Here is a 15,804-nt window from a genome sequence, read left to right on the forward strand (position 1 = left end):
ATCATATATCTAAAGAACAAAAGGAAGAAAATGGTAAATATATAATCACCAATAATAATAATAATAATAATAATAATAATAACATTAACAGTAGTAATAATAATAATTGTAATAATAATAGTTGTGGTGGTTCAAATTTATTGATGAATAGTAGATCCTTTCAATATCATAAATCCCGAAATTATACAGACGATGATAAAAACGATTTAATCATAAAAATTGATAAATTAACAGATGAAAATATTTTATTAATTAAAGAGAATGAAGAAGTTTTTGATAAATTACAAATTGTGTCCAATGAAAATATTAAAATAAAAAATGAATTAATGCATACCAAATCAGATGCAGAAAAATATGTATTCCATTTAGAATATGAAAAAAAAGAAAAATTAAAATATAAAATGTTATCAATACAAAGGAAAAGACAATCATCACAAATCAAAAGAAAATTTCATACAATGATGGAAAGAGTAAAAGATTTAGTTTCTGATATTAAACAAATAGATAAAGAAAATAAAAGAAATGATATGAATAATTCTTTTTTTGTTTCCTCTTCTTCTGGTTCCTCTTATGAAAAATTAAACCAATCTAATGATGATTTATTATCTGCTAATGAAAATACTAATACCCAATTAATGTTATCATCAATAGGAAAATCTAGAAAAAGTATGAATAATAATACAAGCATAGATGGAAAACATAGTTTTTATAGTAAATCAACTAAAGTATTAAGATTATCAGAAGATATGAAAGATTTCAATATATTCCATGTTGATAAAATAAAAAAGAAGAAAAAGCAAAATAATATTTCTAATGCTTTTACAAGAAATGAAACACAAGAAAAAATATTATCTGATCATATTAAAAGTAAAAAATCTAAAGCAAAGGTAGGAAAAGGTAAAAAAATATATATGAAAATACGTATGCACCGATTTTCTATATGTAGCAATTTCCGAATTAATTTAAAAAAATATAAGCATGCATATAAAGAACTAAATAATACTTTATGCTTTTTAAATCAAAAGAAAAATGATAATTTAAATATGATACATCATAATATACACTCGAAAAATGCTAAAGGTTTAGATACTTTTTATTCTTTACCAAATAGCGCTGATTCGAAAATATTTGTTGATGACGAATTAAATGAGAAAAATGAAGAATATGATAAACTGGTAAAAGTAGGAAAGAAACGAAGAAGAAAAAAAATAAAAGATATGAATAATAATTTAAATAATGATTTTTTAATATTCGAATCTGAAAAAATTATAAACGATCTTAATTATATTAAGCGAAAATATGATTCGAAAGTTAAAGAAACACTAAATATGCAGAAAAAATTAATGAATAATGAAAAGGAATTAAATAATACTAATATTAAATATGAAAATTTATTAAATGAACATGATACGTTGATATCTGATATAAAAGAAAGAAGTGAAAAACTTTCCAATATAGAAAAAAATTATAATTTGTTATTCGAAAAATATAGTGAAACACAAGATGAAATAAAAATGCATGAACAAAAAACACATGAAATTTTTAATGAATGTAATGATTTAGTAGAATATATGAAAAAGAAAGAAAATAAAATTAAAGAGGTTGATGAAAATCTTAAAAAAATCGAAATAAAATATCAAGAAGAAAAAGAGAAAAATGATATTTTAACAAAAGATAATATTTCATTAAATAATTTAAGTTCTAAATATAAAGAAGACATAGAATTATATAATAAGAAATTAGAAAATATGCATACTGAATTAAAATTAAGATTAAGTAGAATTGAAGAATTAGAATTAATTCAAAAGAATACAGAAAATGAAATGTATTATTTAAAATCAGCTACATATAAATATGATATAAATTTAAAAGAAGCACATGATGAATTAAATCGAACTAGTGAACATACTATGAAATTAGAAAAGAAATTAAAAGAATGTGAATTAAGTATTGATGTATATAAAGAAAAAATTATAAATAGAGATTATATGTTATATTTTGTGAATGATTGTTATAAAAAGAAAGAATATTTTTTTAAGCATTTAAAAAGAAGAATTCAAGGATTTAATAAAGCTTTCATAGAATTATTTGAAAATATAGAAATGAAAGATATTAACAGATTTATTGAATTACACCAACATTTGGAATTTAATGATAATGAATATAAAAAAAATGTTTTAGCATTTCAACTAAATAAAAATGATAATCATTTAAATAATCAACACCACCAACACAACAACAACAACAACAACAACAACAATAATAATAATATAATTCATAATGGTAACTTTAGTAGTAATTATCATAACAATTATTATAATAATAATTTAGACGATGTCATGAAAAGTTTAGATACCATTGATGAATTAAACATGAAATACGAAGAAGAGAAAAATGAAATGCTAAACAGAATTAATGAAGTAGAAAATAAATTAAAAATAAAAATGAATGAAAATAATTTATTATATGAAAAATATGAAAATAATATGAAAGATATATTAATAGAAAGGGATGAAAGAGTTTCTGATTGTTTAATTTTATCTGAAGATGTGAAAAAAAAGAATAATGAAATTAATATATTAATGAAAGAATTAGATGAGAAGAATTTTGAATGTAATGAAATACATATGAAATGTACCTTTTTAATAAATGAAGTAAAAAATTTAGAAAAATCTAAATCTCATTTAAATGATAAATTAAAAGATATAGAAATACATCAAGAAGAACAAATTGAATATTTAAAAAAAGAAAATAATTATTTAAAAGAAGATATATATAATATTAAAAATGTGATACATAATTTAGATGAAGAAATTTTAAAATTAAAAGATACAATACATGATTTAAATGATGAAAAATGTTGTTATGAAAATGAAATAGAAAAATTAAGAGATATGTTAGAAGAAGAAAAGAAATTTAATGATATGTTAAAAGAGAATGAACAAAATTTTATAAAAGAAATAAAAGAAGCACATTTATATGCTATTAAAAAAGAAGAAGAAATTAATTCATTCAAATTAAATTATGAATTGGATGAAAAAAAATATATTGATGAAATTGATAAATTAAAAAAGAAAAATGAAGAATTTAATAATTCCATAAAAAATCAACGAAAACTTGTGTCTGATTTAGAAACAAAAATGTTAGAATATAATGTGTTATTAGATAAAAATACAAGTATGAAAATGTTAGTTCAAGATTTAGAAAATAAAATTGATGATTTAATTAAAGATAATGAAAAGTTATGTATTGATCTTAAAAAAGAAAAATTAATAAGTGATGAAAAGGAAAAAAGTATATTATCGTTAAATGAAGATATAAAATTGTGTGAACATAAAATTATGGAACATGATACCATTATGCTAAAATTAAAAGATGAAAAAGAAAAACTTAATCAAGAAATCCTAATATTAAATGATATAAAAAAAAACAAAGATCATATTATTGAAGAATTAGAAAATAATTTAAGAAAAGCTGTATTTGGTGATATTAAAATTAATGAACTAGAAAAAACGAAATTAGAACATAAAATTTTTACAGAACAAGATTTAGGGTTCAACAATAATGATCATAATATAAATGATTTATATAATTCTAAAATATGTATATTTAATAATAGTTATAATACAAAAAGCAATAAAATGAATATTGATGAATTGAAAAAATATAGCTTATATTTGAAAGAAGAAAATGATTTAATAAAACATGAATTAAGAAAATTAAAAGACAAATCAAGTATTGATGAACATAAATATAAAGAAATTGAACGAAGTGTTGAAAAAAGAGATGAAATAATTCATAAAATGAATAATGAAATTCTTATGTCTAATGATAAAATAAAAGATTTAGAAAAAGGAACGAAACAACTTAATTCAGAATTATATGCTATCAATGAATTGTTAGCTATTAGAAGTGATGAATGTAAAGAATTATCTAATGAATTATATGAATTAACAGATGAAAAAAATAAATTAATTATACAAAATGAAGTTTATCAAAAACAAATCGAATATTTTAAAGAACAAATAGATGATAAAACACAATTATTAAATGATCTAGATATGATTAAGTTACAACAAGAAAATAATGAATATGATAAAAATGTTCTAATAAATAAATATAATAAAGCTTTAAATAGATATTATAAAATTTGTTCTAATATTATATATTATAAGAAATATTTAGAAAAAGAGTTAAGTTCGAAAAATAATGGAACAAATTTGAATGATGATATATCCTCTTTGAATAATTCATTCAATATTGAAGATAATAATAAAATGGCTATGTTTGGTGTTAAAAATAATATGAATGATATGAATAATATGAACAATATGAATAATATGAACAATATGAATAATATGAATAATATGAACAATATGAACAATATGAATAGTAGTAATAATTCTATTATACATTTAGACACAATGTGTAATTTAAATGATACAAATCAAGTTACTGAATATGTAAATGAATTTTTGAAATGTGTTCGATTATTAATATTTAAGAAAAGGGTATTTGAGTCCAAGTTAGAAAGTGCTGAAAAGAAATATAATAATTTTAAAGATAAATTAAAAGAAGAAAAAGATGTAATAAATGATTTAAAGAAAAAATTAAGACAAAGTCAAGAATATCACCCAAATAATAATAATAATAATAGTAATAATTATAATAATATGGAGGAACAAGCTTATTATGAAAATAAAAAGGACGCTAATTTTGATAAGAATAATTTCTCTATGAATTACAAAGAATTAAGTTCACAGATATTATTAAAAGTAGCAGGTAAAAATGATATGATTGAAGAAAATGATTATATGATTTTGAAATATGAAAATGAGAAATTAATAGAAGAAAATAAATACCTAAATGATCAAATAAATAATTTATTTACATTACAAAGTAGTTTTAATAAATTAAATAAAATAAAAGAGTCAGACGAGAAAGGAAATGTTATTAGTAATAATAATAATAATAATAATAATAATAATAATAATCACAATGTTGATAATCATTTTAATAACAGCGCTGCTGAATATACATATCTGAAATTTCAAGTAAATACTATAACGAACGAATTAAATATATATAAAAATAAAAATGAATATTTAATGAAAAAAGCACAAAATTATGAAGATATTATAAATAATTTACAAAAAGAAATTATTCATATTATAGATAAACAAAAAGAATGTGATGAAGAAGTATATAAAATGGAAAAGGAATTAGAAAAGAAAAATGAACATATCGATAATTTAGTAAAGAAAAGACAAAAAGATCAAGAAAATCTAGATATAGAATATTCTAAAGCTATCAAATTAGAAAATGAATTTTTATCATTAAATGAAGATATATTTAAAAAAGATGAACATATTAAAGAATATGAAGAATTAGTTAACAAATTAAATGAAGATATTAAAATTCATATGAAAGAAAAAGATGATTTAAAAGAATATGCTGAAGATTTAAAAAATAAATATGAATTATTTGAAAAGAAATATAATAATTTATTACATGATGTTATTGAAAATGAAAATGAAAATAAAAGTGAATATATCAACAAAAATGATTATATCAACAAAAATGATTATATAAACAAAAATGATTATATCAACAAAAATGAAAAAAAAAATTCGTTATCTACCAATGAAAAGAAAGAAACACAATCATTAATTAATAAATTAAAAAATTATGATGTGATGATAACAGATTTAATGAATGAAAAAGATATGCTGTTAAATAAATACAATGAATTGAAAAATATATATGAAGAAAAAATAAATATAGAACATGTGTTACATAATGAAATAAATGAATTAAAGAAAGAAAATGAATACTTAAATAATACGAAAACATCTTTAAATAAACAAGTGGATGATTTAATTAAAGAGAATGATGAATATAATAAAAAATGTATTCATTTAGATAATGAAAAAATAGATTTATATAAGAAATTTGTCAAAGTATCTGAGCAATTAAATCATATAAATTCCTTAGATAAATATGGAAATAATAAAATGGGAGAAATCAAAAAATCAAATGATATAAGAAATACATTGAAAGAAAATGAGTTAAATGAAAAACCAAATGTAGCAGGAAGAATATCAAGTCATACAAATAAATATGATCAAGATGTATCAAGTAATAATGTACATCATATGAATAATATGAGTGTGAAATCATTAGAAGATCATCATGATGATATTATGGAAAAAATGAAAAATGATATGAACGATTTAAGCATAGAAAATGATTTACTAAAAGTAAAGATTAATGAATTGGAACAATTAAATAGTAATATATTTAATGATAATAAAGATTTAATAAATATTATATCAAATATCGAAAATGATAAAAAAGGTATTTCTGATTCAAAAGAAAATAATATTAATATGTTAGACATGAAAGATATACATAATAATTATGAGAATTTGTTAATGGAAAATAAATTAGAAAAACAAGTAAATGAAAATTTGAAATTAGAAATATATAATCTTAAAAATAAAGTTAATGAATATAATATGATAATAAATAAAAATTCACATTATGAAGAAAGTAATAAAAGAGCAAAGAATTATTTATATTATTTAAATGATAAAATAAAAAGTTTTATTAAAATATTTAGTACAAATAACATGAATTATGATCATTTGAAATCTGAATTGAAGAAAATCAAATTAAATAATTTAATGATTATTCAAGATAATTTTAATTCATTAAATCATAGTGGTGCTGCTAGTAGTAGTAAATTATCTAAAAAAAATATATCTTCTTCCAGTAATTATTCTTTAGAAGATGATGATGATGATAATAGTAGTATATGCTCAAAAATGATTGTAAATTTTTTTACATTATATAAAGAAGCAACAGCTAAAAATTATGATAATAAGAAAAGCCATGATAATTATAAAAATGATATTGTGATTAATAGAAGTGAATTACAAAATGTGTATAAATATATAATTAAACTAAAAGAAAATTATATAAAAAAATGTGTACTGGTAGATAATCAAAACATAATGATTCAAGAATTAAATAAACAAATATTTACGTATTCAGAACAAAATAAAAAATATCATGATGAACAAAATGAATGGAAAAATAAAGTAAGTGATATAATAAATGAGAATTTAATAAAGATGGAATCTTTTTCAAAAATACATAACAATTTATTAAATAAACTTGAAGAAGAAATAAATAAAAATAATAAATTATCAAATGAATTATATATCCAAAATGAACAAAATAAATTGTATCAAGAAAATGAAATGAAAATTGAAAATGCATTAAACAGAAATAATCAAATAGATAATATGGATAAAGAATCAAATAGTAATTTAAAGAAAATATCTATCTTATTAGATGAATATAAAGAAATTATTGAAACCAATTCAAAATTATTAATAAGAAATAATAATATTTTGTTAGAAAATAATACATTAAAAGATATTATTGGTAAAATGGCTAAGGATATAAATAAATTAAATTATCAATTAAAAGAAACAAATATTTTAATTGAAGAAGAAAAAAAAGAAAATATAAATCCTAAAGAATTAAAAAATAAATATACAAATATAAATCATAACCAAGGAAATACTTTAAATAATATAAACCATAAATTAAATGATACAAATGAAGAAAATAGTACAACAAATATTTTAAATGATAACAAAAAATATAAGAATAATGATGAACGTATAAATGAATATGAAGAAATCATTTTAATTATTGAGAAAAAAAATAATGAATTAGAAAATAATTGTCAAAATTTAAAAAAATCAAATAATGAAGTATATAATAAGTATAATAAATTAGTATATGAATATGATTCATTAAAAAAATTTATAAAGGATAAGGTAAAGAATAATGAATATATAGATATTGATTTAAGTCAATTTGAACAACATATCAAAAAAGACATATATGAAAAATTTGGAGAGAAAAATAATAATAGTCAAAATGAATTAAGCAATATAAATAAAGATGTCATTTTACCATCTCTTATATCATTTAATCGTTGTGATATAATGAAACTATCTGATCATGTGAATTCTATAGAACTATTAAATGATGATTTGTTGAATAATAAGGAATTAAACGTATATATAAGTTTAATAAAAACGGACATTGAAAATATGTTAAATGATCACAATTATCATAATGATAAAAATGATCATAATAATTATAATTATTATAATTATTTTAATCATGGTAGTGGATTTATTCCATATGAGGATAATAACATTTCAAAAATAAATAAAGACGATTTAATAGAAAAATTAAAACAAAAAGATTCGGAAATTAAAGAATATGAAAATAAACTTGATAATATGAATATATACGTTAATAAAAAAGAAAGAGAAATCGAGAAATTAAAAGAAATATATGGTGATCAATTTTCTATTAATAAAAATTCATATATAAGTAATTCAAATAATAATGATAACAAAAGAAATAGTAGTAACTTATCAGAGAAACATTTACATATAAAAGAAGAGTATAAAGAATTATTAAACGAATACAAATTTTCCTTAAACTTATTAAATGATACCAAAAACAAATTAGACACACTCAAAAGAGAAAAGAAGGATATGGAAAAATTAAAGGAATTACAAATTCATGATAAAGATTATATTATACAAAATTTAAAAGGAATAAACAGGGAATTAGAAAATAATTTAAATGAAATAAAAAAATCATTCAATGAAAAAATATTAGAAAAAGAAAATATTATAGAAAAGAATAATGATTTGATAAATAATTTAAATGAAGAAATTATTATGTTGAAATCTATTAAAATAAAAAATAATAATTTTATTAAAGAATTGGAATTACAAATAAAGAATTTAAATAATGAAATCAATACATTAAACGATATGTTAAAAGATTCGGAAGAAGAAATTAGGATGCTTAACCATACCTTAGAAGAAAAACAAAACGAATGTGTAAAATTACGTAATAAATTGGAACAAAATTATTTACATATATCAAATGAGGATAAGTATGATAAATCATCAAGTACATATAATAATAATAATAATAATAATAATTATAATAATAATAATTATAATTATAATAATAGTGATGATGAAATAAATGAAACTCGCAGGAGACAGGATAACCAAATTGATGATTTAAAAAGAAAAAGTGTATTACAAAGTAATGAACATTATAAAAAAATGAATGAATTAAGAAGAGATTTAAACAATTCTTTTTCAAGTTATAACAAACTAAAATTTGATAGTGAAAAACAAATCGAAGATTTTAAAGAAGAGGCAAATAATTTAAAATTTTACATTAACAAAATCGAAGAAGAAAATAAAAAAAAAGAAGAAAAACATGCATTAATAGAAGTAGCCATAAAAGAAATGGATAAAGAAATAAATATATTAAAAACACAACTTGAAAAAAAAAATGTATTTATAAATGATATACAAAATAACTTGGAAGAAAAAAAGAAGACTCTTGAATATTTAGAAGAAGATATTAAAATTGTACAACATATTATAATGAAATATGTACAAAAATTAAATTCTCTTAAAGATATCGAACAATTAATTGATGAATTAAATGAAAACGAATTAAAAACAAACGAATATTTCACATTTATAAAAGATATTTTTATAAGTATTCATCAGAATTATATGAAAGAAGAATTAAACAGAAAAGAGCAAATGATTATAAATGGACAAGGATTAATTAAAGAAAATGAAGTAATTCAATTAGAAGAAAAATTAAAAGAATTAACACTAGACAAAAATAGATATGATAAAGATATTAAAAATCAGAAAGATGAATTACGTCATTTAATTGATAGAAAGGATTCTTATGAAGACGAATTAAATCATATTATAAACGAATTAGAAATAAAAAGAGAAGAAATTAATCAAATGAATAATAAATTGAATGAATTAAAAAATATTCAAAATGAAAATAAACGTAAAGTTGAAGATATAAAAACTAAAGAAGGAGATTTAAAATATAAAGAAGAAGAATTAAAATATCGAGAAGAGAATTTAAAACATAAAGAAGAAGAGTTATTAATTAAAAATGAAAATTATATGAATAAAGAAAAAGAACTTATGAAAAGTAAAGAAGAGTTAATTGTTCGAGAAAATGATTTAATAAAAAATAAAGAAGATTTAATAGATAAAACAAATGAATTGATGTTGAAAAGAGAAGAATTACAGAAAGATAAAATACATATTGATGAATTAAAAAATGATTTAATGTTAAAATTTGAGAAATTATATAATGCACAAAATGATATTAAAGTTAAAGAAACGAAATTGAAAAAAATTTATGAAAAATTAAAAGATCATAATATAATTGAATTGTTTGATATAAATAATAGGGATAACAATAGTAATATAAAAAACCATACTTCAAATAATATAAATAGTGATATAAAAAACCATACTACAAATAATATAAATAATATTAACAATATTAACAATATTAACAATCGGTTATCATTAAAAAGGTTGGGAATACTTTTAGGACTTGATGAAATAGGAGATGAAAATGAACTTGATTTTCATTTTGATAAAGAAAATGAAAGTTTAAATTTAGATTCCCTTGAATATACAACATATTTTAACGAATTCAAAAAGAGAATTAAAAATTTAAAAAACAATTTATTAAACAGAGAAAAGGATGTTGAAATATACAAAAAGTCTTACGAAATTGAAAAGAAAGAAAAAGAAATTTACAAAATCGAATTAGAAAAATTAAATGAATTATTACACGTAGAACAAATGAATAGGAAAAATCTGGATTTAGAATTAGAGAAATATAAAAGTGAAGATACTCATATTGTAAAATCCTTAAGAGAATCTGAAGAATTATTAAATGAAAAAAATAATAAAATATTAGAATTACAACAAAAACTAATTGAGACATCATATGAAATAAATATTATGATCGATAAAAATAAAAATTTGATAAAGGAAAAAGATAAAGATTATGAACAGAAAATTGATAATTTGAATTCAATTATTAATGATTATGAAAAAGAAATAAAAGAAATGAATAAAGAAAAATTAAAACTTACCAGAAAATCTATTGAAAAAATGATTGATGATGGAGAAGATATTAAAAAATTGAAAATCGATTTAGATGAAGCACAAGAATTAATATTAGATTTAAAAGAAAAAAATGAAGAATTAAATAATATAAATATTGAATTAATAAATTCTAATAAAGATATGAGGTTAGATATTGATGTATTACTATCAAATGTTGACAATTTGAATAAAGAAAACATATTAAATGAAAAGAAAATGAATGAAGATGAACAAAAATATAATGAATTAAAAATTGCATATGATCAAAAAGTACATGAGTTTAATAAATTATATAATATGCTTTCCATAAAAATGAAAAACAAATTTGATTCAGAAAATGATATGGAACAAAATTATACAAATGATAATGTTAATATGCAAAAATCAAGAAATAGTATAAATAATAAGTATGATATTAATGATTTTGAAAATGATACGATAATTGCCTTAAACGAAAAGAACATGATAATCGAATCTTTGAATGAAAAGATTGCACATTATGAAGAAGAAAATTATAAAAAAGAAGAACTAGTTAATAAGTATAAAAATATGATAAACGAATTATCAAACAAGATACACATTTTTGAAGACAATTTAGATTTTTTAATAAGTTTGAATGAATTTATAAAAACGAATAATTTTACTTATCAAAATATATTAGATATATTAAATAATTCAATTTTATATAAAAAACTATTAAGTAAAATCTTGGTTGAAAATCAATTTTATAAATATATTATATCTATCAGAGATTGGTTATTTGAAATTATAAAATCAAAAAGTTATAGTAATAGTAATAATAATAACAATAACAATATTATTAGTAATAATAGTAATACCAGAGAATCTGTATTACGAATGAGTTTAAGGAAGAAGGGTAATTTTAAAAGAACGGCAAGTGTAACATCGAATATTTATAATGATTTGTTTTTAAGCGAAAATGTTTTGTCAGCTGAAAAGGAGAATGATGAAATAATGAATAGTTTTAATAAAACCTTAAACGTTATTGACGATGATTTTAACAGTTTTGAAAATATATGTATTGAATTAAATAATTTGTTTATAGAGGAAGATTGGAATAATATATTTATAAAATTAAACATTTTAGAAAATCAATTTAAAAATATTATAAATCTAATTATACATGAAATGAAGAAAATAAATAAGAAAATAAAAAATAATAATAATGAAAAATTGGAATTAAAGAAGAGTGTAAAAATATTGAAGAAAAGATTAAATTCAATATCTAATGATCTTGAAAAACGTACAGAAGAAATAGAACATTTAAATATTGCCTTAAACAAGGAATGTGCAGAAAAGGATATATTATTAAATCAATATGAAGATATAAAAAAAACTTATAAACAATTAAATGAACAATATAATGAACAAATTATATTAATTCAAAAGAATGAATATGAACTAAAATCCTTAAGTGATCAATTATTGTTAGAAAAAAATGAAAATCAAATAAAAACAGAAAAAATTAATAAATTATTAAATAGTGACTTGAACCATTTCAATACTTCATTAGACAAATCTGCATATCAATTATCTGAATTAAACAATGAAAAGAAAAAGAATAAAATATTATTGAATGAATTAGAAGAAAAAGAAAAAATCATTTCACATTTACAAAAGGATTTTGAATCGAATGTTGAGGTTATTAATGAGTTGAAAGAATTTAACGAAATGTTAATTAACAAATTGAAAAAAGAAGAATATAAAAAGGAGAAAGACAACAATGTGTATGATAAAAATAGTGACCATAATTATAGTAATAATAATGATAATAATAATAATAGTAATAATAATAATAGTAGTAATCGTAATAGCCATAGCAATAATAATAATAATAATAATAATAGTTGGAATAATAATATGAAGTCTTTCCATAAATGTGATATACCTAATAATGAACATTTAGAAGATATAAATAGAAACGAATTAATGATAATAATAAGCAAATTAGAAAATGAAAATAATATCTTAAAAGAAGAATTAGAAATTATAAGAAATAATTTCCATATATTAAAAGAAAAGAAAAATGAACTTGAAGATATTATTAATAGTCACGATGTAACATTAAATAAAAGAGAAATTGAACTTAATGATATTCTGATAGAGAAAGAGAAAATATTAGAACAGACCAATAAATATAAAATTAAATGTATACAAATTATTGATATATGTTTTAATCAAGATTTTAATATAATAGATATTCGTGAAAAAATTATAACCATATTTGAGAATGATGATGAACAAATTATGGATATAATTAATTGTCACAAAAATATGTTATCTAATAGTAATAGTAATAGTAATAGAAATAGTAATAATAATAATAATAATAATAATAAATTAAACATATTACAGGATGAAGAATCTAGGAGTAATATTGATGAAGAAAAAATATTACACATGGAAGAAATGAGTAAAAAAAATGAAGAATTAATCAAAAAAAATGAAGAAATATGGAAATTAAACAAATTTATAGAAAATTTAAATAAAGAAATTACAAATAAAAATTTTATTATTATTTCAAATCAACAAGATATTGAAAATAAAAATGATATATTAGAAAAAAATGAAACATATATTAATTTCTTAAAAGATCAAATTAAATTATTATGTAATAATATAGATGAAAATAATTTATTCGATATAAATAATGTTAATTTATCACCAACTCTTCGAAGCTTTATCAAAAGAAATAGTGTCCGTCCAAAAAATGCCTATTCCTCAAATGATAATAAAGAGGATCCATTTTTTGATGATATGATATATAATAATCATATGAATAGTATAAATAAAATAATTAATGATCAAGATTCACAATTAAAAAAGCAAAGAATTTCTGAAGCTAATAGTACTAGCCAACCACATTATAATTTTTATGATGAAAATGAAGTAAAACTAGAAGAAATGAATTTAAAAATTGAAGATTTAAATGATAAATTAAAAACATCTGAGAATAAGATAGTGATCTTAAAAAATGAAAATAATGAATTAATAGAAAAATGTGAATTTTTAAAAAGTGAATTAAAAAATGTTCAAGGAACCAAAAGACATTTAATGTTATGTGAGAGTAGAATTAATATATTAGAAAAAGAATTAGAAGATAAAAAAAATAAATTAGAAGCACAGAATCAAACTGTTAATGAATGTGTTGATATATATGTTGAAGAAAATTCAGAAAATTATAATAAAATTTTAGAATTAAAAAAATTAAATGAAAAATATAAAATTGAAATTAATGTTTTAAATGATGAAATAACAAAACTAAAAAATGAAATCAACACATATAAAAATGATTTAAAAAACATTAATGCTACACTAGATTTTTATAAATCTACACATGATGAATTAGTAAATGAATTTAGTAAAGAAGAAATAAATAATGTATATTATATTAAAATGTGTGAACAATTAAAACAAGAAAATCAAAATTTTAAACAACTTTTAGATTCTCATGAAGAAAATAAAAATGAACTTTTAAATAATATGAAACAAATAAAAGAACAATTAAATAACTGTATTAAAGAAAATTATGAAATTATTTTAGATTTAGAATTATTACAAATGCAAAATAATATATTAAAAGAAAATTGTAATTATTATAAAGAAAGGGAACATATTTTAATAAATAAGTTAGATGAGAATAATAATATAAAAAATTTGAAAATTGACGAAAATATTAATGAACAAAATATAACAGAATTTATAAATAAATTAAATCAACAAATTAATTATTTACAAGATGATATAAATAGCAAATCCGACAATATCATATCATTGAAATATCAAATTAAAGCATTTCATTATGAACAAATATCAAAAGAAAATAATCAACCATATAAACAAAATGATAATACAATTCAAGAAATTGTAAATCTCAATAATATTACATATATACAAAATAATTTGTTTATCTATATTAGTTTATTTAAAAGTGTTCTTTTTATTATAAGTGAAATACTTTTTTTTATTGACCCAACAAATAATTTATACTTTGAAATATTAACACTTTTAAAATTAAAAGCTCAAAATCAATCCTACGTAGAATTTGATACTATGATAAAACATGTGGATATTTCCCAACATGACTGTGAAAATATATTTCAATCTGTCCTTAAATCGAAGACTATATTAAGAGAAAAATTGCAACTGTTACAATTAAAAATTTGTTAAAAATAAATTTTTATGTTATATATACAATTTCTCTATGAACGGAATTTTTTTATATGTATGACATTTTTATATGATAATTGATACGTAAAAGTTATATGTATATAATATATATTATATAAATTTTACAAGTTTTTCATATATATATATATATATATATATTTATTTATTTATTTATTTTTATCTTATTTGTTTTATTATTATTATTTTTTTTTATGTTTTCTTAAGATTGTAGTGTATACCATCTTGTTATGTTTTAAAAATGTTTTTAAAAATATATCCATTATGGTGAAAATAGAACTCGATGCTTATATTGTCTTTTTTTTTTTTTTTTTTTTTTTTTTGCAAAATGTGTAATTATAATATATATAATATTTCATCCATTTATTTTATTTAATATAAACTTTGTTTTATTACCAAAAACAAATAAAAAAAAAAAAAATATATATATATATATAATTTAATTATAAATTTATCATTTGTTATGTTTTTTTTTTTTTTTTTTTTTGTTATTTTTTTAAAAATTGAAATAACGTGAAAAACTGGTTAAGAG

General features: G+C 18.5%; 1 protein-coding gene across 1 annotated transcript in view; it reads left to right on the plus strand.

Moving 5' to 3' along the window:
* PF3D7_1239800 (conserved Plasmodium protein, unknown function) overlaps positions 1 to 15,254 on the plus strand; it is a gene marked incomplete at both ends in the record, with an annotated part of 17,304 nt that extends 2,050 nt beyond the window's left edge. The window contains one exon of the mRNA XM_001350756.1: positions 1 to 15,254. This exon is cut by the window's left edge and continues 2,050 nt beyond it. Within this exon, the coding sequence (XP_001350792.1) occupies positions 1 to 15,254 (15,254 nt within the window).
* Positions 15,255 to 15,804: the final 550 nt, after the last annotated feature.

This window comes from Plasmodium falciparum, assembly GCF_000002765.6.
Source record: "Plasmodium falciparum 3D7 genome assembly, chromosome: 12".
Taxonomy (NCBI): domain Eukaryota; phylum Apicomplexa; class Aconoidasida; order Haemosporida; family Plasmodiidae; genus Plasmodium; species Plasmodium falciparum.